The 24,379-nt window shown below is 39.3% G+C and overlaps 1 protein-coding gene across 11 annotated transcripts in view; it reads left to right on the top strand.

Annotated features, from left to right (window-relative positions):
• WDFY3 (WD repeat and FYVE domain containing 3) overlaps positions 1-24,379 on the top strand; it is a 308,566-nt gene that overhangs the window by 268,272 nt on the left and 15,915 nt on the right. For all 11 annotated transcript variants that reach the window (XM_073017468.1, XM_007999124.3, XM_007999126.3 and 8 more), the window contains 11 exons: positions 230-347; positions 1,301-1,407; positions 2,925-3,078; positions 8,626-8,717; positions 9,256-9,468; positions 12,386-12,533; positions 13,632-13,786; positions 14,754-14,912; positions 17,133-17,312; positions 20,904-21,086; positions 22,561-22,657. In XM_073017468.1, coding sequence (XP_072873569.1) covers positions 230-347; positions 1,301-1,407; positions 2,925-3,078; positions 8,626-8,717; positions 9,256-9,468; positions 12,386-12,533; positions 13,632-13,786; positions 14,754-14,912; positions 17,133-17,312; positions 20,904-21,086; positions 22,561-22,657 — 1,606 coding nt within the window. The remainder of the gene's footprint in view (positions 1-229; positions 348-1,300; positions 1,408-2,924; positions 3,079-8,625; positions 8,718-9,255; positions 9,469-12,385; positions 12,534-13,631; positions 13,787-14,753; positions 14,913-17,132; positions 17,313-20,903; positions 21,087-22,560; positions 22,658-24,379) is intronic.

Here is a 24,379-nt window from a genome sequence, read left to right as displayed (position 1 = left end):
AGCACTTATCTTCCAACTGAATCGGTTAACCAACTCCCATGTGCCTGTCTGTAAAGTGTGGATAAACAGTACATACATAACATTATTTTGGAGTCCAGTTATGCCAGCTTGACCCCATAGATACTAGTGTGTTTATAAATCATCGTTGTCCACTGTAGCCACTGTATCTACATTAGTGAGGCTAGATAGTGTATAGTAACTTGAAATTGAGTTACATTTTGTATTTTAGGAGGTGGATCTTACTAATCCCAAGACGTTTAGAAACCTGGCTAAGCCAATGGGAGCACAAACAGACGAACGATTAGCTCAGTATAAGAAGCGATATAAAGACTGGGAGGATCCTAATGGTAAGGAACCTTTTCTGTCATTGGACCTTGTACCCACGTTTCAAAAGTAAGTCATTATGTAGCGGTCTGACATTCTCACATCCTCCTTCAAATTTCTTATATATCATATCTATATACATTATATGTCCACACATATATGCAGATTATTATAGCAGAGGAATCAGGTTTGCATGCCAACTTGTGGCCATGCTTAGAAGGCATTTTAAATAGCTTATTAGAGTATTGGTGAAAAACTAAGTATTCCTGCTTTGCATAGGACAGAAATTTCCCATCATAATCTGCCTCTGTCTCTAATCATATTTAGTCCAGGAACCACACTTTATTGTCTCTCTTTAATTTTATTGAGGCAACTTTTAGAACCCTTTTGCATTTAAAAAAAATGACTATATTCTAAAACTATATAGTTTACTTGTTATTTATTATGTTTAATGTTTATTGTGTTTCTTCCTCAAAAAGGCAAAACAAACAAAGGAGAAAGAAAGCCTAAGCTTGTAGTCCTGTGTGAACTCTTTTTGTTCCCCCTCTCTGCCAAGGAGAATATATAGTAAAAATACATAAAAAGTGCTTAATATTCATAAACAACGATTTAGAGAAATATGTAATTGCAAAGCCAGAACCTAATAAAAAAGTGACTATAAGTGCATATCCTGCTTTAGTGGAAGATGGTCTACTATTAAGGGTTAACTATTATAGTAAGCCTCAAAACATGAAATTGGTAGACATACTAAGTTTGTGGGAATAGGCCATTGAATTATACTTAATTTGGACTACTGTCAAATATAGAAGAGAGGGATAGTGGTGTCATCATGAAGTTTTCCTGCTGAAAATGCCAGTACTAACTGCATTTAGTGTCACAGTTATCACATGGGCTATTTCCAAACATAAAGTAATACTGATTTTATTTTTCATATTTCTTCTTTTGGTTTCAATTATGCTTTAATTTTCTTAAACAGGAGAAACTCCCGCATACCACTATGGGACCCACTATTCATCTGCAATGATTGTGGCCTCATACCTTGTGAGGATGGAGCCTTTCACACAGATATTCTTAAGGCTACAGGTAAAACTTTAAATTGGAGGTTTTTCTATTTTATATTAGCCTCTTCTATCTAAAATGTCACCTTTTAAAATACCATTATCTTCCGTTATAAGAAGCTCTGTGAAGTTTTAATGACAAAGTAATTACATGACTAAAGTAGAATTTTGTTGGACCAAAATTGATTAATGAACTACAATTCACTTAGAACAAATAAGTGCCAGCATCCTTTAATCAAATGCATAAGTAGCATACATTTTTCAACCAGCCCTAACTGGTTGAATTAAACAATTTTTATTTTAGAAAAACATGATATATTCCAGCTCATTCTCTGTGTCCTCGATTATGATTGCTTTTCTGGACATTCTCTTTCATTTATTCAGCACATATTTGATAAATACCTACTGTGTGCCAGGCACTGTTCCAGGTACTTGGGAGGACTTCAGTTAATAAAGAGAAAAGCCTTACCTGTGCAGTTTATGTATTTCAGTTGAAGGAGACAGCCAAATATCAAAAATAAGAAAACTGTAAGGTGTTTTAGAATGTGATAAAAGCTATCAGAAAGATATAGGTCCGGAAAGGGGGATGGGAGGTGGAGAGAACAGGAGGTTGGGCAGGGTGGGATGCAGTTTTAAGTAGAGTGATCAGAGTAGGTCTCCTGTGAAAAAAAGTCTAAAAGAGGTAAGGGTGTTGCTTCTGCAGACATCTGGAGATACATGTTCCAGGCAGAGGGAAGAGCTTGTGCAAGGGCTCTAAGGCAGGCTTGTATCTGACATGTTTGAGGAGCAGCCCAGTGGCCAGTGTGTCCAGAATAGAGTAAGTAAGGAGGAAAGTTAGTTGTAAGGGAAGAGGTCAACAAGGAAACAGGGGCTACATTGTATGGCAGGCCTTGGCAACCACGGCATGGACTTTGGCAGTTTCCCACAGTGAGCATCATAAGACAGGTACACCGTGTTCACTTAAAACACAGCAGCATGGGGGGCTTTACTGAAGAAGATGGGTAGTGTACCTATGAGGCTGTGTAGTCAAAAATATCCCTTTTCTATTTTAATTTGCTTTATCAGTCTGTAACTGATCACCTTTTCTAATTCTCCATTTAATTCTCATTAGTATGAGAACTTGCATATCATGTTAATTTATGCAAAAAACATTCAAAACATAATTTGAATGTTTCCAACTGTAGATGATTTACATTAGAATCTTTTCTTGTGATGGCATCATCAAACTATGGAAGAACTCATATTTCTTACAGCCTTGTCCTCTCTTTAAAATCTACTATTTTTTGGATGACTTTTTAAAATCTTTACATTTGATTTTCAGTTTGATTATAAAACAAATGTGGAGAGAACCCTCTGTAAGGATTACCCCAAAGAGAAATAGATGTTTCATGTTTATTAAAAATTTTTGTGCATTTAATGTAGGATAATGGGAAATTGAAATGTCACCAAATATAGTTGGAATTTTCAAGCTCTTGAGCTTGATAGAAGCTGTCCGGTGGGAATGTTCTGTAATAGAGAGGTGTCTTCTCATTCTGCCCACAGGGTGGCCACTTTGACCTGGCTGACCGGATGTTTCACAGTGTGCGCGAGGCCTGGTATTCAGCATCAAAGCACAACATGGCAGATGTAAAAGAACTTATTCCAGAGTTCTTTTATTTACCAGAATTCCTATTCAATTCCAACAACTTCGATCTAGGTACGTAGAGCTGTGGCACTGTCTTAGGAATGTTAGCCAGGAAAAGCCCAATAGAAATAAATCACTTTTCTAAAGATTGTCTGCAGCACACATTAACAAGAAAAAAATTTTGTTATAGTTTCTTGCAGTCATTTGCTATAATTGGGTGTGGTTACATGTCATTTTTGAGGTTACAAAAATTAGCTGGACATGGTAGTGGGCCCCTGTAATCCCACCCAGCTACTCGGGAGGCTGAGGCAGGAAAATTGCTTGAACCTGGGAAGTGGAGGTTGCAGCGAGCCGAGATCGTGAACTGCACTCCAGCCTGGGCAACAGAGCGAGACTCCGTCTCTAAATAAATAAATATTGAGACAGATTACTTCCTACATTTAGAATTTTGTTGTTTTGATGAAAACAAAGGTGAAGTGAAAATTTATTTGAAAAATGTTACTGTTGAAACCCATTAATAGCTAAGAGTGGTATATCCGAATTTTTCACGTATTGTTTTAATCTCGTTTATTGCCTAATATATTCTTGGTTTATATGCTAATGTGTTTTAAAATTAGAACTTCAGAATAACTTTAAGTAAATCCCTTTTCTTTATCCTGTAAGGGCTCAATTTTCTAGAAAAACAGGACCAAATCAGCACTTATAAAAACAAGAAAAACTTGATCAGTGCTGTTTTTATATTATCTGGCTGTTAGAGGAAGTAGATTTGACTTTGGTTACAGTTTATTGGAACACAGTTTGCTGATCTGTGCTTCTGAGTATTTCTTTTAAAGCATATCAGAATTCCATTGTTTTCATGTTAGAATATTCCTGCCAGATATTTGTTGTTTTATATTTTTTCAATTCTTTGTATTTTCTACTGTTTTATAAGAGTTAGCACATAAATTATAACTGTACTACCTCCAAATTTTCATGAACAGAAAATACAGGGAAGTGTTTGTATCCTATACATATGAAAGATATTTCTATTTGAAGTTTGCTAAAGATAATTTTTGTGTATTTAATTGTCCATCAGCAACTCTACCTTTGTGAAATGGGATCTAATGGGGAAGATAACAAGACTGTCTCCAGAGCCCCAGGAAACGTCCTGAAATTGATTTTATTACCTCCAGTTATGCCTAGAGCTCACCCTTGAGCGGCTAAAGATACAACTTTAGGGCTTAGAATTAGAGAAAGTGATGGGTTTTCCCAAAAGAATAGAATAGATAGTCAACAAGGACAATCAACAAATACCTGCTATAGCCTTTGACTATGAATGCACATTAGCATTTTCTTTTTTTGAGACAGAGTCTTGCTCTGTCACCCAAGCTGGAGTGCAGTGGCATAATCTCTGCTCACCGCAGCCTCCACCTTACAGGTCCAAGCAATTCTCGTGCCTCAGCCTCCCAAGTAGCTGGGATTATATGCGCCACCATGCCTGGCTAATTCTTTTTCATATTTTTAGTAGAGATGGGGTTTCCCCATGTTGGCCAGGCTGGTCTTGAACTTCTGACCTCAAGTGGTCCACCCACCTCAGCCTCCCAAAGTGCAAGGGTTACAGGCATGAGCCACCACGGACAGCCACATTAGTGTTTTCTTATGTTCACTTATAATTCAACTTTGGAGAATATTGCCTTCTTCCCCAGGGATACCACTGTCAAAGAGACAAATATGGAGAGGTGCAGAAAGAAAGAGATAGCTCATAATTTTCCAGAAACGTCTATCAGTTATGATAATCCATGTTCCAAAGGTGTTCCAGACAGACCACTTGCAAATCCAACCAACCAATCTACTTTTAAAATAAGTAAATTAAAAAAAAGGAGGATGTATCTTTGTTATGTTCACCCTTATAACAAATTATCTTCCCTCCTTGAAATAGCATACTTTAAAAAACAGTGGTTGAGCCGAGCATGGTGGCTCACACCTGTAATCCCAGCACTTTGGGGAAGGCCAAGGCAGGTGAATCACTTGAGCTCAGGAGTTCAAGACCAACCTGGGCAACATGGCAAAACCTCATCTCTACAAAAAATACAAAAATTAGCTGGGCGTGGTGATGTACACCTATAATCCCAGCTACTCAGGAGACTGAGGTGGGAGGATCACTTTATCCCAGGAGGTCGAGGATACAGAGAGCTGTGTTCATGCCACTACACTCCAACCTGTGTGATAAACTGACACCCTGTCTCAAAAACAAAACACTTCAAAACACTGTATATAAAACCTAAAGTCATACGACTCTTAAAAGAAAACATAGGGGTAAATCTTCATGATCTTGAATTTGGCAATGGATTCTTAAATATGATATCAAAAGTACAAGCAACAACAACAAAAGATAAATTGGACTTAATTGAAATTAGAAATTTCTGCATCTAAGAATGTTATCAAGAAAATGAATAGATGCCTATAGAATGGAAGAAAATATTTGCAAATAATATATCTAATGAGGATCTAGTATCTAGAATATAAACAACCCTTATAACTCAACAACAAAAAGACAAACAACCCAGTTGGAAAATGGGCAAAGGACTTGAACAGACAATTTCCCAAATAAGTTATACAAATGGCTGGTGAACTCTTGAAAAGATGCTCAACATCATTAGTCATTAGGGGAATGCAAATGAAAACCACAGTGAGATACCACTTCATATTTACTAGGATGACCATAATGGGGTGGGAGGAACTAAAAAATAACAAGGGCTGGCAAAGGTATAGAAAAATTAGAACCTTTATACGTTGCTGGTGGTTGTATAAAATGGTTTAGCCATTGTGGGAAGTAGTTTGGCAGTTCCTCAAAAAGTTAAACAGAATTTCCATATGACCCAGCAGTTCCACTCCTTGGTATATAGAATTGAAAACGCAACTCAATTAAGTATGTGTATGAACGTGTTCATAGTAGCATTATTCACAATAACCAAACGGCAGAAACAGCTCAAATGTCTATCAAGTGATGAGTAGATAAACCAGTTGTAGCACATACATACAATGAAATATTATTCGTCCATGAGAGTGAATGAGGCACTAATAAATACTGCAATGTGGTTGAACCTCAGAAACATTATGCAAAGTGAAAGAAGCTAGGTAAAAACTGTCACATCTTCTACATTTCCATTTATAGGAAATACTCAGAATAGGTAAGTCCACAGAGACAGGACACAGATTGGTGTTCTGGGGCTGGAGTGAAAGTAATAAGGGCAGCTACTGATTAATGGGTACAAGATTACTTTGGGGGTGATAAAAATGTTTTGGACTAGATAGAAATCATGGTTGCATAACATTGTGTCTGAACTAAATGCCACTGAATTGTTCACTTTAAATGGTTGACTTTATGTGAATTTCACCCCAATAGAAAAAAAAAAAAAAAAAAACACAGTTTGCCTCTTCACACAGAAAAGATAGTAAATGGTGTAAAAGAAAACACACCTGGGGCCGGTCGCAGTGGCTCACGCCTGTAATCCCAGGACTTTGGGAAACTGAGGTGGGCAGATTGCTTGAGGCCAAGAGTTCGAGACCAGCCTCGCTAACATGGTGAAAACTCATCTCTACTAAAAATACAAAAATTCGCTGGGCATCGTGGTGTGTGCCTGTAATCCCAGCTACTCAGAAGGCTGAGGCACAAGATTCATCCAGGAGGCAGAGGTTGCAGTGAGCCAAGAGCACACGACTGCACTCCAGCCCGGGCAACAGAGCAAGATTCTGTGTCAAATGAAAAAAAAGAAAGAAAGAAAAAGCACGTGGATTTTTTTTTCCCCTTGCTATGAGATAAGTAATATTCACCCTGGGGTCTTCTTGTCCATATATCCTTGGATACACATGGAGGAGAGCTTCAGAATAGCAAAATTAAGGGCCAGGCGCTGGCTCTTGCCTATAATTCAAGCACTTTGGGACGCCAAGGTAGGAGCATCACTTGAAGCCAGGAGTTCAAAATTAGCCTGAGCAACAGAGCAAAACCTCATCCCTTCAAAATAAAATAATTAGCCAGGCATGGTGACACGTGCCTGTACATGGGAGACTGAGGTGGGAGGATCACGTGAGGCCAGGAGCTCAAGGCTGAAGTGAGCCATGATTATACCACTGCAGTCCAGCCTGGGCAGCAGAGCAAGACCCTATCTAAAAAAAAAAAAAGTAAAAGAATTAGACAAAGGCTTTCCTACAGACTGTGTTACCTTTATATGTCATTTTAAAATTGCATATAGTGTTCATAAAATAAAAATCTATCAAATAAGTATTCAAGGATTATAGCAAAATTTTGAAAATAATTTCTTTCTCAAGTAGCCTTTTTACCTGTTTATTATTACCAAAAAATTAGGCCTAGTGGGCATTTCAGGGAGATTCAGCACAGAGTGTGCAGTGTGTATGGTTGAGGAGGAAGGGTTGTTATAACTTGATTTATCTTTATCTTAAATCATATGGTAACCTTTCCAACCAAGTCAAGACATTCCTTTAAACAGTAAACTGATATTTGCACCACTTACTTAATATCACGTTGTCAATAAACCATCAACTAGCAATGCTAAAGGCAAGATTGTATCTAAGGGAAATATTTTATTCACTTTCACTTGGAATTGGCTCTGTGTTCTAAAATTTGAAAAACTGCATTTCTGTATGAAAATTTCCAACATGAGTATTTATCTAACCAACTGCTATTAAACTAGTGAGTCAACATTGTTGTTTGTAAAGTCATTTTTACAATGATAATCTGATTTGTACCTATAAAAACTCTGTAAGCTAAAGTGACTTTTTTGGTATATTTCAAAAAAGAAAAACAACCTTTTTGCTTAGATGCAGCCAAATTTAATATATTTTGATGTGGATAGATTTCATAGTGAATGGTTTCTTTTGTATTTTAGAAATTATCTGGCTATCACTTAAAATAAGTTTATATGGAATAAATGTTATTTATGTGCTTTATCACAACATGTTATTTTTTGGTTTTGGTAGCCCTATAGTTTTTCCAAATATTTTTTCTGTTAAATGATGCAATAACAGCAAAAACTTATGTCATTTCAGATTTCACTTTTTAAATGAGAATGCTTACTGCAAAGTACATGCCAGTTCTACAGAGCTCTTTTGAGAACCTAAGAGTCAGCGATATGATAAACCTCTTGTATTGCAGATATCTCTAAGAGACTGTGTCCAGGAGATTCAAAACAGTAACCCTGCAAAATGTTTCACTGAAAAGGAGTCCCATGGTCAATTAAATTTCAGACATTTTGTATTCGATATCCCTCTTAGAGAAGGGCAGTGCATGTTAGCATATGAAACCTCTGAGGAGTCTTGCCCTCAAGACTCTGCAGAAAGAAGCATGTTTCACTTTGTGTAACTCAGCATTTCCTGAAGACATTGGCAGTGAGGGCCTCAGTTTTGCTGACTTAGTACCTGTTTCTGCTGGAGTGATCTGAGGAGCAACCTTGAGGGATGCTAGATTGATAATCTCTGAAGTCCTTTCTGGTGTACAATTTCAGTGCTCTGGTAATGAATCTAACCTACCATTTGTCTGTCAGATTAATATAAAGTTAACCATTTATCCCATTCTTTCTTTTTTTTTTTTTTTTTAATTTTTTAATGTATATAATTGCATAGGCTGTAAACAAAATGGCACCAAGCTTGGAGATGTTATCCTTCCACCCTGGGCAAAAGGGGACCCACGAGAATTCATCAGAGTCCATCGTGAGGTAATGGAAGGACACTTTGCAATTGAAGTTGGATTTCATTTGGTCATTGAACATAATACAAAGACAGGGCCTCTAGCAGAGTATTACCTGTTTGTTACTAACACAGCCAGGCCCCCTTATCTACAGGGAACACATCCCAAGAACCCCAGTGGATACCTGAAACCAGGAATAGTACCAAACCCTATGTATATATAAACTATGTATTTTCCTATACATCTGATAAAGGTTAATTTATGTATTAGGCATAGTAAGAGATTAAGAATAATAACAATAAAATAGAACAATCATAACAGCATACTAAGAGCTATGTGAATGTGATCTTTGAATTTCACTCTCATGAATATAATAATTTCAAACCATGGTTTACTGCAGGTAACCAAAATCTCAGAAAGTGAAACCACAAATAAGAGGGAACTACTATGTTGTTTTTATGATTTTTAGTTATTTTTGTTCCTATTAACCACTTACCAAGGTTTTTCCAGCCTCTGAGCAAGTAATAGAAGTCAGCCAGTGACTAAATCTGTGTTTGAAATTATAGGCTTTGGAGTGTGATTATGTGAGTGCCCATCTACATGAGTGGATTGACTTAATCTTCGGGTATAAACAGCAAGGCCCTGCTGCAGTAGAAGCTGTAAATGTCTTCCATCATCTTTTTTATGAGGGTCAAGTGGATATCTACAACATCAATGACCCACTAAAGGAGACAGCCACAATTGGGTTCATTAATAACTTCGGTCAGATCCCTAAACAGGTATGGATGTTCTTTTTTTATGATTGATGTACTCTGTTTCATTTTGTAAATTTTGTAACATTTCTCTAGACTGTGGATGACCACAAAATAATTAAGTTTAGATTAACTTAATAAACAGCCATAAATATCACCTAGTATTTCAATAGATTCCTACATTGTTGCTTTTTTCTCACTCTCACACTCCAAATAAATAAAAATTTTGTTTAAAGAGAATTATCCCTTACAGACTAATAATGCAGGGTGTGCTTTCTTAAACCTCCATAAGACGTAACAGGAGGGGCCTTATAGGCCGCATACACGGAGATGAGGTTTTGTCTGGAGGCCAGTGGGAAACCAGTGCTGATTTTAGGCAGAGAAATGACATGGTCATATTTAAACTTTAGAAGTTCATTCTGGTCTCAGTCAGAAGAAACTACTCTATGTGCACCTCTCTCTCTCTCTCTCTCTCCCTCTCCCTCTCTCTCTCTCTCTCTTTTTCTGTGTGTCTGTCACACACACACACACACACACACACACACTGCTGGGTACCCAAATGGGAAGCAGAAGACCATTAAGAAAGCTATTGTAGTAGTTCAGGGAACAGATGATGTTGGATTGGGTTAGATTGTTGACATAGGCATAAATGCTGTGCTGTGAGAGCACGTGCCACAGGAATGCCTAGGACATGCAATAGCTGCCCTCACCACCTTCTGGAACTTGGAGAGGAAGACCAAGATCTAAGCCTTTCAGCACCCAGATACTGTAGGCCTATTTCATGTTCAGCGATGAGCAAACCTCTCTGAAGAGACCTCATCCCTTCTCTCATCGCCATTGTCCGAGGTATGGCAGGAGGGCTGGGTGCACCAGTAGTAACTGCAGCACTTCCCCACAGTGTGGAGGCACACTTTGATGAGCTGGTCAGACCACCCACCTTTACTAAGTACCAGTGGCTCCTACTTTGATCCTGGCTGCCTTCTCTGTTCCTGCTTTAGACGTCTCCATGGACTCCCTTTTTGTAGGTTAACTGACCTTGAGGTTTCCAGGGTTGACACTTGAGAACACACAAAACAATGACACATCTCTTTATATAGAAAAGCTATAATAGATAGCAGGACATGTTATAACTGTACCATTCACAATGCAGTCTGATCACCTACCAATCTGATCCCCTCATAAAAGAAACATGTTTACTTTTATTTTTATTTATTTTTGTTTTATAGAGATAGAGTCTCACTGTGTTGCCCAGGCTGGCCTCGAACTCCTAGACTCAAGCAGTCCTCACACCTCAGCTACCAAAGTGCTGGGATTACAGGCATAAGCTATGGCACCTGGCCGTGTTTTTTAAAGCAAAATACTTGCTGATAAACTATTCACAGTTGATGAATATTAGCTATACCTTTATTTAGTTAACTTTGTTCTTTTTCCTGAGAGTTACAAGGGCTGGAGCCATTTTTCATACCCTAGGGGAAATACATATTCTGAACATAAAAATCAAGACACTTGCACTGTTGCAGGATTTTTGTGCTACTTTGAAGTAGAAGAGGCCAGAAGTCTGGGAAGTATCGTTTGGATGCCAACATATTTCTGGGACATACATTGAGTAATAGAGGGTACTTTCAAGTAAGGCCATCCTCAGGAATGTAGGTTTTATGGTCATCATCTCCATACATCATTATATACCCGCAGCCTGGTGCAGTGCTCTGTCCTTAGGTCCTCACATAAAAGTGCTTCAGTAAATGCACATTCATGAATGTGCTTTAAAACTATGTATCTTTATAGAAACCTGATCTTTTGGTCCGTTATGTAGATAAAATAGGAACAAAACATTTAAAGGTTTGAGAGCCTGGAATGTGTATCTTCCTCTGCACAAAGAATTTTTTCTGTTTTTTTTCTCTTGGAAACCCCAAATATCTAATTTACAAAGTGTGATGGTGTTGTATTCATCTTAAATCTCATTTCCTTTAAAGTTTTTCAGATCTCCTCCTCAAATACTAGTTTTCCAACAGAAACTATGCCTGTCTCAAAGATTTACAATAATTGAAAAATAGTAATCTTAAATGTACTTTTTTTTTTTTTGAGACGGAGTCTTGCTTTGTTGCCCACGCTGGAGTGCAGTGGCGCAATCTTTGCTCACTGCAACCTCCACCTCCTGCGTTCAAGCAGTTCTCCTGCCTCAGCATCCCAAGTAGCTGGAACTACAGGCATGTGCCACCACACCCAGCTAATTTTTGTATTTTTAGTAGAGACGGGTTTCGCCATATTGGCCAGGCTGGTCTCGAACTCCTGACGTCATGATCTGCCCACCTCGGTCTCCCAAAGTGCTGGGATTACAGGCATGAGCCACCTCACCCAGCCATTAATATTTTTAATCCTATAGAAATACTGAATGATGATGTAGCACATTTTTATTTTCTTTTTTCCCTTTACAACATAGCAGAGTACAAAGAAGATGATAATATTCACACTTTCAGCAAATCAGTAACACCTTTTTAGGACACCAAAATGATGGTTCTAAATCACATAAAGGCCATGTTGAAACCAGAAATAATCCAATTAGATAGAATGTCTGCCTGCCTTCAGTGGCACAGAATGGTATTAGGCTACTAAGAGTTAACTTTCGAATATCATTGGAAAATAATTGTCAATCAACTGTAGGTTAACTTTCTTTTAGAAAGTTATTTTGAATTCAGCTTAGCGTAGAACAAGACAATAGCCGATGCTTTAGTATCATAGTCCTGCCCCTGCTTATTCAGGTGTGAGTTCTCTGGCCATCTTCGTAGCCTCTTTGAATCTCTTTCCTCAGGTGTGAAATGAAGATAATATAGTACCTACTGGTTCTTGTGAATCTTAATTGAAATAAGAACACAATGCTTAGCATATAAAAGGGCTTATAAGTGTGATCTTTCATTATAAAGTGTGTCATCTTCTTTCATACCAGTTATTTAAAAAACCTCATCCACCAAAGCGAGTGAGAAGTCGACTCAATGGAGACAATGCAGGAATCTCTGTCCTACCAGGATCTACAAGTGACAAGATCTTTTTTCATCATCTAGACAACTTGAGGCCTTCTCTAACACCTGTGAAAGGTAAAATAATGAGAAATAAACTTTTGATTTGTGATTTAATGGGATTATTTAATAATCCCAGTTTAACAATAACAAATGTGCTTTTTGACAATAGCATAATTTGTTTAATAAGTGCCATAGATTTTGTGTTAAATTACCAAGTACCTACTAGTATTTATATTTTCTCTTTTTGCTTTTTTTTCTCTGTTTTCTTTTTTTGGCTTGTTGGACTTCATATCGGAACCAAACAGTCTTCTCTCTCCTCTTTAAGATAATCAGAGCTCTAAAATACCAAAATCTTGTAACTTCAACTTTATAGGTTAAAAAAAAAATTGGCTTCATAATTTCATTCTCATTTAAATATGTTCTGCCTATCCGATATATTAGTAAAAGAACATATTTTTAGTATGCCAGTGAAAAGACATCTATCTTTTATCTAATGGTATAATGGGATATGTAAAAATATTTTTTCAAGTAAGTTTTTTTCCCTTAGAATGAAAAAAAAAAGTTCTGCAAAATCTTGAAGTTGTCGCTTAAAAATATCCAAGAATTGGAACAAAGTCTGGTTAACTTGTGTGCCATTCTATGCCATTTGGCCTCATTACACAGACTCTGCTCTGTGCCAGCGTCAGTCACTCCTGGCGATTTTTCTGGAGTAGTAATGTGGTCATCAGAGTGCTGGCGTGGAGCAAGGAGTGCGTGCCTCTGGGGAATGACATGACCTTCCTTGAGGAAGTCTAAGGGCTGGCTATGACTTGGGAAGTACTAAGGACATAGATTTGTTGATCATCTGTGTCCCTATGACATTCTGGGGAGCATCCCAGATTACTCTGTACAACCCTAGAGAGGCAGACCTGAATGGTAAGTAACCTAACCAGAGAGTGCCCAGAAATAGGAAAACTGGAGGGAAGTCCTGCAGAGGACCTGTTAGGTTCAGCATTCTACCCAGCAGGTCTTGTGGGAGATTCAAAAGCCCAGCTCTATTTCTGAGATTATTTTGTCTCAATGTAGGTGTCAGGATGCTTGATTTATATGAATATTTGAAATTATCATCCTCTATGAGATAATGACGTTAGTTTTTCCTGTTCCTGTCCTAATACCATGATTTCTTTTTTATAGAACTCAAAGAACCTGTGGGACAAATTGTATGTACAGATAAAGGTATTCTTGCCGTGGAACAGAATAAGGTTCTTATCCCACCAACCTGGAATAAAAGTTTTGCTTGGGGATATGCAGACCTCAGTTGCAGACTGGGAACCTATGAGTCAGACAAGGTTTGCATTATTTCCTGCCTACTTATTTATTATTGCTCTTTTGTGGTCTGGCTATCCTATATGAGTAATAGGGTTGGGGAGTACCCAGTCCAAGGACTTGTCAGCTGTTCCTCCAAACCCCAAAGGAAAAGTGAGCTTTCCTATTTGGGGAAAGGAGTGCTTCACTGAATGAGAGCAGGATAAGGGAGTTCATAGAGACGTCACGTTCCCTGAAGAACAAGCCTCTTTTGCAAAGTTGTGTAATAGGGGCTAGCAGTTTTCTTCTCACTCAAAGAATTCCTCTGAGAGATCCCAGCCAGCAAGGTGCTCAGCATTTCTGTCAACCAGAATAGCCTCCTTTTGATGAGTCACCATCTGGCCCACTTTTCATTTTAGTGCTCCAAACAAGCTGGCAGAAAACCTGTTGCTCTATGCCACAAGAAGCAACAGCAACTGTTTTGGGTCCCGTAAGTACCTCTTGGAGAGACAATCTGTAGTGATCCTTTAGTGCCCTGTGTTTGCCCTCCAACAGTCCCCTCCCAAATGCAAGACAAAAACAATCTGCACAGTCTGTTATGTTGTTTTCTAACACGATTCCATTTTGTTGATGTTCTCCTTAAACAGCAGCAGTCACGCTCTCTTTTCACATTCTATCTACAGCAAATGCAGCCTTTTGCCACATTGTCCCCTGCACCTTCCATAGGTCACACAATTTCAGCATCATTTTCCCAGTCTGGAGAAACCAGAGACCCCCATTATGAACAAAGTCCTTTTTGGTTATGGCTTTCAGCAGCAGCAATAGTTGGAGGTGGTAGGGGTAGTTCAGGGTAGAGATTCAGTGGATATGCTTCTGAACTAAAGCTAGCTCAGAACATGAGCTGCTATTTGCCAGTAAGGTGCCTGCACCTCCACTCAGCTCTGCTCCTTGAGTTTCAGAAGTTTGTAGTACTTAACCCCGTGTGTGTCTCACATCCATTTTACTTTACAGGCCGTGACTGTTTATGAATGTTTGTCTGAGTGGGGCCAGATTCTCTGTGCAATCTGCCCCAACCCCAAGCTGGTCATCACGGGTGGAACAAGCACGGTTGTGTGTGTGTGGGAGATGGGCACCTCCAAAGAAAAGGCCAAGATCCTCACCCTCAAACAGGTAAGAGAGAGCATAGAAAATGCCAAGAGGGACATAGTCCATCTCCTGTGCCTACACCCTTCAGAAAGTAAAAAGCTTCTATAATTCTGAGGTACTTCAGATATAATGGACAAAAACCAAAGTTACGTTCTGTTGCTAGAAATACTTTTTCAAAAAATAAAGGAAATCAGAATAAGCTGTTTCTAACAATGATCTAAGCCGGTCCCTTTGTTAAAATCTGAAGATAGTTGTCTTTAGGTAACATATATTTCAGTGTATTTAAGTAATATAAATGCAAAAGTCCAAATTGAATTTTTGCAAACTGAATTATGTTTGCTATTGACTCATTAATTTCCTTCCAGGGTGATTTCCATTTATCTGCCACTAAATTCTTTGTTCTTTGTTTTTCTCTTTTCTCATTTGTCATATACTTAAGGATATGCCAAACTCATGAATATATTCAATAGAGCCCTTGATGATTTAATTAACAAGTATTTCTGATTGCCTGTTACATACATGATTCTATTATTAATTTTTACTTAAAGCAAGAGTCCTTTTATAATTAAGCCATTTCATAATATTTGATTTGAGAGAGAACTTTTTTTAAATAAAGAGCATATATCTAAGTATTTTTAATGATACAAATTTGAAAAATAATGTAACAATACCACTTGTCATTTCTTGAACACCTCTATTTCAGGGGACTGTGTTGAGTATTCTACAAATACAAAACTTTAGTCCACACAATTCTACAAGGTAGTTATTAGCCCCATCTTACCCCTGAAAAAGACACAGGTTAGAGTGGTCTAAAGTCACATGTAGCAATAAAGCTATAATTTAAGTTCTGTCTGACTTCAAAGCTATTTTAAAAGCCAAACTCAAACAGTTGTGTCATAAATACCTATAGAAAAAAATTGAACCCCTGTTCAGTATAAAACTGAATCATCTGTATAGGCCAGAACTTCACAGAGTTGCTAGGTCCTGAGGCAAGCCATATAAAGAGGGAGAAAGTCTTGAAATGAACAGATTACAAGGTTTATAGTACATTTTGCTGATCCAAATTATACTGCTTAAAAATATTTTCCATTTAGAAAATGCACTTTGAAAGTAATGTGCCAATAAAAAGGACTTCCTACTTAAAATGGTTTCCTGGAGTTTGCTAAGCATGCAATAAAGATGTCTATATGACCAAAATTTTAAGCCACCTCATTTTTTTATATTGTGCGCGCGCATGCACACACACATATATATTTCATGTGTATACACAGATGGTTTTCTCTCTCGAAAGTATTAAAAAATTGATCAACCTTCAATCTATAAAAAATACCTACTATACATGATAGAAAAATCTCTCCTCCAAGTTTGCACTGATTTACACCCAAGGCTCTCCCCAAATGTACAATAGAAGGCGACTTCTTACATCCTAGTGTGGAAGGCGGCAGATGAAGCCAACTCATTATTAAGCGGATATATTTTTCTGCCGGGACAGATGGCCCATTCTAAGTACTTAGGAACTACTAACAGTAATCTAAATCTTTTTCTTCAGAATATTTACTTATTTTCACACATTGCCATTTCCCTCGGTCCTGTTTCTCTTCATATTCCAGCAAAAGAGGGAAGTTCTTATTCTAGTTTAAAGAAAGAATTCCTCTCAGGCAGATATTCAGATACCTCCCATTGGCAGCAGGACTTCGGCATGTTGATGCCTCAGGACTACATTCTCCCTTTGTCTGTTGTAGACCACGTGCTATAACCATGTGGTTCTCACAGTTTATGCATTTTTTCTAAAAATTCATTCAATTGTAATTCCTTAGAATGATCTGAACAGGAGTTTGTGGCATAAAAGAATAGATACAGAGTTGAAATTCTGTATTTTTGGTGCCCATAATCAATACATCTCTACATAAAAATGGTATAAAGAAACCCAAGCTGGGTTGTGGTTGTCATTCCCTCTTCCTTCTAAGATCCTGGCCCACCTCCATGAAAGAAGTAATGCGAAAACAGAGAGGAGAGCCTCCAGAATGCTCCAGACTTCTCTCTACCCCCATGGACTGAGGCAAGGGCAGTCAGCAGGAGGAGAAAGGAGGTCTGCCTTCCAGACTGTCCAGACACCACTGCTCGAGTCACCTGCTACCCAGCATGCATGCCACTGCTTCCTGATGCATCCAGGAGCTTCTGGAGTCGCCGTGGAACCCTGTCACTGAGATCAACCTGATTTTGTTTGTTTGTTCTCATTTGTAGGCCTTATTGGGCCACACTGATACCGTCACCTGCGCCACAGCATCATTAGCCTATCACATAATTGTCAGTGGGTCCCGGGATCGAACCTGTATCATTTGGGATTTGAACAAACTGTCATTTCTAACCCAGCTTCGCGGGCATCGAGCTCCAGTTTCTGCTCTTTGTATCAATGAATTAACAGTAAGTAGTAAATTGCCCACTTCACTTACTTTTAGGTAAACAAGTAGTCTTGGCCAAAATACATTAACAATGGTGGGGCTCGGGGGAACGTGTCTGTAGTTGCAGCTACTCAGGAGGCTAAGGTGGGAGGATGACTTGAGCCCAGGACTTCTGGGCTGTAGGCACTATACCCATCAGATGTCTGCACTAAGGTCAGCATTGATATGACGACCTCCTGAAAGCCAGAGACCAGCAGGTTGCCTAAGGAGGGGTAAACCAGCCCAGGTTGGAGATGGAGCAGATCAGAATTCCCATGCTGATCAGTAGTGGGCTGTGCCTGTGATAGCCGTCGTACTCCGACCTGGGAAACACAACAAAACACTGTCTCTTAAAAAAATAATAAATTTTTCTTCTAAAAAATGACTCATTGTTTTTGAAGTTATAGACACTCATTTTATAAAAGTTACTACATTTGCTTTGACTTAGTGTTGTTTGAAAAGCAAGTAGATGTTAAAGTTTGTAATCCAGAGAGCAGTTTTGTCTTAAAATCCATTCACTGCTGCATACATTAGAACAAGATTCGATTAAAATAAAACAAAGCTTTCTAGAATTTTTTTAAAAAACAAGAAATCTGTAGGATTTGTTAAGAATGTTAGAAATTGGCCGGGCTTGGTGGCTCATGCCTATAATCCCAGCACTTTGGGAGGCCACTGCAGGTGGATCATTTGAGGTCAGGAGTTCCAGACCAGCCTAGCCACATAGTGAAACTCCGTCTCTACTAAAAGCACAAAAATTAGCCGGGCCAGTGGTGGGTGCCTTTAATCCTAGCTATCTGGGAGGATGAGGCAGAAGAATCGCTTGAACCTGGGATGTGGAGATGGCAGTGAGCCGAGATTGCTCCACTGCACTCCAGCCTGGACAATAGAAAAAGAAGAACATTAGAAATGTGTTGAAATTTTTAATAAAATATAGTCAGAGTATGGAAAGTAAAAAGGATGACATTTGGGTACCCAAACAAGAGAAAAATTCTTATATAGCTCTTTTCAAAACAGATCTAAAAGTTATCAGAAGATGCTATCTCTTTTCAGAAATAAATAGTTCATACACAAATAAATGAAAGAAGTCAAATAAAATAAATGCCCTTGTCTAGGAGCACTGTACACAAACCAAGCCCACCTGAAGCAGACAAGAGGAGATTCATTGCTAAGATGGTCTTGAAGCAGGGGAAGCTTGAGGGCAGGTTTACAGAGACTGAGGCCCCACAAGCTTATCGCATTAGTAAGTAGATGATGTGTGTCAGCATGTAGGTGATGCCCCATATACAAATCAGTCTTGGGAGTCGGCAGGAACCCACCCAAGCCTCATCGCTTCTTAGCTGTACATATCCATTGCCATCTTACCTTCACCCCTACCGTAGGGCCATCCTTCATGCACAGAACAGTTCTAGCCATGTCATTGAGTGACGTTCACACTGTCACCTACACAGACAGCTTTCCTCATCAAGGATGCTGCATCTTTGATTTCTACCAGAAGTTACTCAGTGTTAACACTTTTAGTCAACTATCTTGTAGTCATCTTATTTGAAAAGGAAAAAGAAATTCATTTATAGTTGTCAGTCATTTAGAGTGTCTGATTAATAATGGCAGGTGTACTCAGGTTGAGAATGAGTAGGGGACATGCAAGGGTAGAAGAGCCAAATTTGTTTGTCTGAAAGCTTTAAGAGGTTTTCAGAACAACACCTTGGGTTGGTCGTGCAAACATTTGAACCTAAAGAGCTTTACAAAAATGTGGGTGCTGTAGAACTGCACTGATGCAGCAGTGTTGAATCAGATGCTTAATCCATTATTTGGAGCACTTTGTTTTGGGGTTGTTCTTAACCTAAATACTGATAATTTTATTATGGCCAGTTGCTTGAGCCAGTGTACACTACTGGATTGCAATATTTGCTGCAAATACTACAAAAGCAGTCTTTTTTTTTTAAGATGCTCTTGTAATATCTTAATAACTCATGAAAAGATTTCTATTTCTGTTGTGTTTCTCCAACCAATATCAAGTCTGCTTTATTTCAGTTTACATTTTAGGCCAGCGCCTCTTTGCCTTTAATTCTTCTTATGTCTCTGCCTTCATAACAACAGGATTTACTCTAATAAAACTCTAATTAAGTCCCCAGAGTAACTGAAGAAGGTCTTGCCCAGTGCAGAATGGAGCAATTGTCTCTTGCAGAGACTGAAGCCACTAATTAAAATTCAACTGCTGACACTCATAGTCAGAGATGGTTCAGTAACTGATATAGAAGTAGACACAACAATGCTTTGCTAAGTATTGTTTCAGTTTGGGTTTTGGTTTATTTCTTGCCATTTTGGTAGAAGAAGAGCTGGGGGATGGGAGGAATAAGGAGGAGCAGTAGCAAGACCAGCACAGACGGTGCAGCACAGACTGGATGGAACAGGCCTAGTCCTCCTCCTCACCCTACCCCAGCCTCCTCCACCTTACCTTCTTATGTGTTGATGCTGCTTTGCAGCTTCTAGTTCTCCTCTGTTTTTGCTGACCATCTTCAGACTTATGTAGGTTCTTATGTATCTCCTGAGGGTACTGAACTTTACCAGGTCTTTTCTAAAGCTAATACCCAGCATCGTGATATCCAGACTATCTTAGGAATGAGAGAGGCAGCACGGTATGGTATATAAGTTTTGGGGCTATAGAAAGCTGGCTTCAAATCTCTGATGATAAATAAGTTACTTAAGTTCTTTGCCCCTCACTTTCATCCTTTAAAGCAAGGCTAATGATAGTCTCACAAGGTTTCTGTGTTAACTAGAACATCTGAAGTCTCCACCCCAGTGACTGGCATACAGGAGATGCTTCAGAAAGCATCCTCCTTTCTTTAACTATAGTGGGTTGTGTTCTCACCAGGTTAGGTAGAGCCCAGCCTGGTAGAATTTGAGAAAATAGGTTGTTCTTTTCTATCTTTGGAACTCATGAAAACATAAGTTAGCTCAGGGATCTTGGTTTTTACTAAGTTTGCCAAGAAGTGACCCATGTACCACCCCTTTTCTCCCCCCACATTCCCCCACCCCTATTTTGAATACAGATTTTAAAATAGGATATTACAGCATTACCAAGATTGTGCCTTTTGATTTATTGAAGAAACACAACTATATCTGAACTGAAAAATGCCTCTTCTACCCTGTGGTTTTAGTGGTTGGATTCATTTTGTAAAAGTGGAGGTGGATTCCTGCCTCTAGATGAAAGGCGTAATAGATTTTGTTAACAATGGGAGGAAGAAGAGTAGTTCATCATCTCCTCAGATGACAGGGAGCTTTCTTGTGTCGCCAGACCTTGCTCAGCAGTGTGCCAGGGACGTGAACCTACCCTTTGTCTCCATCCGGGGTCCCTTTGGCCACTGCATCCACTCAACTGTGAATTCTTAAGCCTTTGTTCAGGGTATTTTTTTTAAGTCAGCAAGCACTGAATTTCAGATTACCTAAGAAATTAGCCGCTAGTCTTGGGACTGAAAAGCTTTCTGAGAACTAGGCCAGGGATTCAGTTTGCTTCAGAAACCAGAAGGTAATTGGAAGGGAGCAAAGAGAATGACATTTTTCTCTCTCTTCTCAGGGGGACATTGTGTCCTGCGCTGGCACATACATCCATGTGTGGAGCATCAATGGGAACCCTATCGTGAGTGTCAACACATTCACAGGTAGGAGCCAGCAGATCATCTGCTGCTGCGTGTCGGAGATGAACGAATGGGACACACAGAACGTCATAGTGACAGGACACTCAGATGGAGTGGTTCGGGTAAGTGAGCTGAGAGAAAAACTCATTAGGATATTTGTCATCCCAGTTTACCTGAAACTTGCAGCTAACTACAGGTTAAGAACACCTGAACAGGTTGTAATGTTTAGTGAACTCTTGCTCCAGTTCAGACAAACCTTGGCCTCTGCATTATCAGATATGAGGAACACCAGTGTCTTGGCCTCTTTTCTTCCTATTAAGTAGATCTGGTAGTGCTACTGGCCATTTGACAACTTGACACAATTAGGTCACTTAAACATGATTCCCATGTCACACTGGGATTGCTCAAAATGCAAACTGCAGAAGTACTGGGTTTTCAGCCTGTCAAATGGCTTCGTAGAGAAAACATAGTGAGCAGGGATAAGTCTCTTCCCTACAAAGAATCACAGTGCTGGAAAACACTTCCAGCGTCCCCAGCTATGATCCCAGATGACTGCACCTGAAGCCTAGATGTACTTTATCCTCTTCTCAGGTTGCTATGTGCTGGGCCTCTACAGAAAATAGAGGCAATGGAGTATTCACTTTTGTAGTCTGTTGCAGTATTTGAGTGTTTCTGTCTCAGGAGATGTTTCTTTGTGCTTATTTTTCTTTAATTGTGCTCTTTGTAAAAGCAGAGAGCAGCTGATTACCACCCTCCTTAGTTAGAGTCACATGTGGAGAGACAGTGAGGCCATCAGGCCACTCTACTACCACACCCTGTACCTCGCACAATACACATCTACACACACAAAAAAACTCACATATACACACACCCTGGAGTCCGCTTCCTCGACAGTGGTGTTTCACATGCTCAATCTGTGAAGCAGCATAAAATAGCTCCCTAGCTGGGCACCTGGGGATTCTGTTTACTGTGTGCCTTCTTGGGGATCTATAATGTATATTAACATATGCAAGACTCTGAGAGGTTTTTGTAGGAAACAAAAAAGTTTACTTAGTTGAACTATGTTTTTGTTTTGTTTTTGAGACAGAGTGAGTTGCTCTGTCGCCCAGGCTGGAGTGTAGTGGTGCATTCTCAGCTTACTGAAACCTCTGCCTCCCGGGTTCAAGCAATTCTCCTGCCTCAGCCTCCCAAGTAGCTGGAATTGCAATCATGGACTGCTATGCCCGGCTAATTTTTGTACTTCTAGTAGAGACAGGGTTTCACCATGTTGACCTGGCTGATCTCAAACTCCTGACCTCAAATCATCCGCCTACCTTGGCTTCCCACAATGCTGGGATTATAGGCATGAGACCCTGCGCCTGGCCTGAACCATGTTTTTAAACTGATATGACTATAATCTTTTCCCTCTACTTTGAAACAGCCATTGTGTGTAGGCAGTCCCCTGCCACATCTTCCAAGATACGGGAAATCTAACTGTATAACATGATGGAAATTAAGCTGTCTGTTAACCCTGAGAGTCTATCTTCATTGAGTAATGTAAATTGGTTCCTTAATCTGTTTTGTAATGTTTTAACTTTTGTACTTATTTAAATTTAGTTTTGGAGGATGGAATTTTTGCAAGTTCCTGAAACACCAGCTCCTGAGCCTGCTGAAGTCCTAGAAATGCAGGAAGACTGTCCAGAAGCACAAATAGGTATTTAATACTTTCTAAAAATGACTCAGTCGTTTTCACATTTCTTTTCCGTCACTGTGGATAAACTTATACCAAACAACATAAAGAGGAGCCCAAGGTTGGGCACTGCTTGGAGAAGCGTGGTTGCTGCCTGTTGTGTGATTCCTTTGAGCAGACATGCCAGATTTTCTCTACTTCACTGGGCAACATTCGGTGTGGTGGTGTCTTGCGGTTAACTTCCACATTCCATACTAAATATAGCACTTAATTCCTGGAGTACCGAAGGCTTGGGCTTTCACTTCTGAAAACACAACAGACCTAGAGGGCATGCTGTTGTTTAAGTCAGACAAGCTCTGCTGCACCCCAGCCCCACATTTGTTCTGCCCACCATGGGGCTGGCTCAGTGTGCATCACAGATACAATCGTGTTTGTAAACAATTAACAGAAGCAGACTAGAGTCCACCGTCAGACTTGCTCACATTAGGGCATTAATTCACACTGAAGCCTGGTTACCTGTAGTACATTATTTGTAAAGCAATTTACAATTTTCCAGTGAAATATAGAGATAATTGATTTCTACCCAGAATAACTGAAAGCAGTGCCATAATGCCAGGGTGACATCTGCTTTGCCTTGCAGTCTCTGAAGAAGCCACCCCCTTTGATGTAGAACAGTGGGTACAAGGAACTTCCTGGAAAGGAACAAGGTTTTAAGTTGGACCTTCAGATTGTTTCTCCATGATTGGCTTTTGTACACTGAGAATTCATTGTGACTTTGATGATGTCAGAGAGTTAGTAAAGGAAACTTAGCAGAAGGACACAAGTCACTTCTCTATACAAGCTGAAAGTAGCTTTTACTTTCCATGCCAGAGAAGAAAAAAGATAGCTTGGGCAGGACATTTTAATGCTGGTGTTATATTAGTACATGTAAATTTCTAATTACAGCCCCACCGAAAAGGTCATTTGGGTGTTTGGAGACATAAGAAGTCAGTTTAATTCAGTAAGTGTTTGGGGGTTACCTGTTATATGTCAGATAGTGAATTAAGGGAACCAGTGAGAAGTGGGTCATTTTCCTTTCCCTTAAAAAGCTTTTAAGTAAATAACAGTGGAAGATGATATGCATGAGTGAGATAGAAGGGGTCAAATTCAGGGTGGAAAGATATTTGTATGTCTTTATTGTGGGCAGTCTGGCAGAAGTGGCAGAGAGGGAGAGCAGCCCACAGAAGAACTGGACAATGTGGAAGTGGGGAGATTTGTGGGCACTTGCTGGGGTGAAATGTAAACAAGCTGCTTGTTTGCGGACCTCAGAGCTCATGATCATAAGCCGTTGGGGTGAAAACTTCATTCACATTAGTCCAGTAGACCCCTACTGAGTAGGAAGCAGACAAAGTATTTGTCTTGCTAAGAAAATAACTGTGGTGGGCCCAGTATCCTCAGGAGTTGGTTCTAAGACCTCCCTTGGATACCAAAATCTGAGAATGCTCAAGTCCCTGATATAAAATGGTATAAGTAGTATTTGTATAAAACCTACTAACACCCTCCTGAATACCTTAAATCATCTCCAGATTACTTGCAATACAATGTAAATGCTGTGTAAATAGTTGTGATATTGTATTGTTTAGGGACTAATGACAAGGAAAAAAAATTCTGCACATGTTCAATAACAGACACAGTTTATTTTCCCCAATACTTTCCATCTGAGGTTAATTGAATCCATGGATGTAGAACCCACAGAAATGGAGGGCC

The sequence above is a fragment of the Chlorocebus sabaeus genome, chromosome 7 (assembly GCF_047675955.1).
Source record: "Chlorocebus sabaeus isolate Y175 chromosome 7, mChlSab1.0.hap1, whole genome shotgun sequence".
In the NCBI taxonomy this organism is placed as follows: Eukaryota; Metazoa; Chordata; class Mammalia; order Primates; family Cercopithecidae; genus Chlorocebus; species Chlorocebus sabaeus.
Note: the sequence above shows the minus strand (reverse complement) of the source record. Positions and strands in the feature narration are given on the sequence as shown.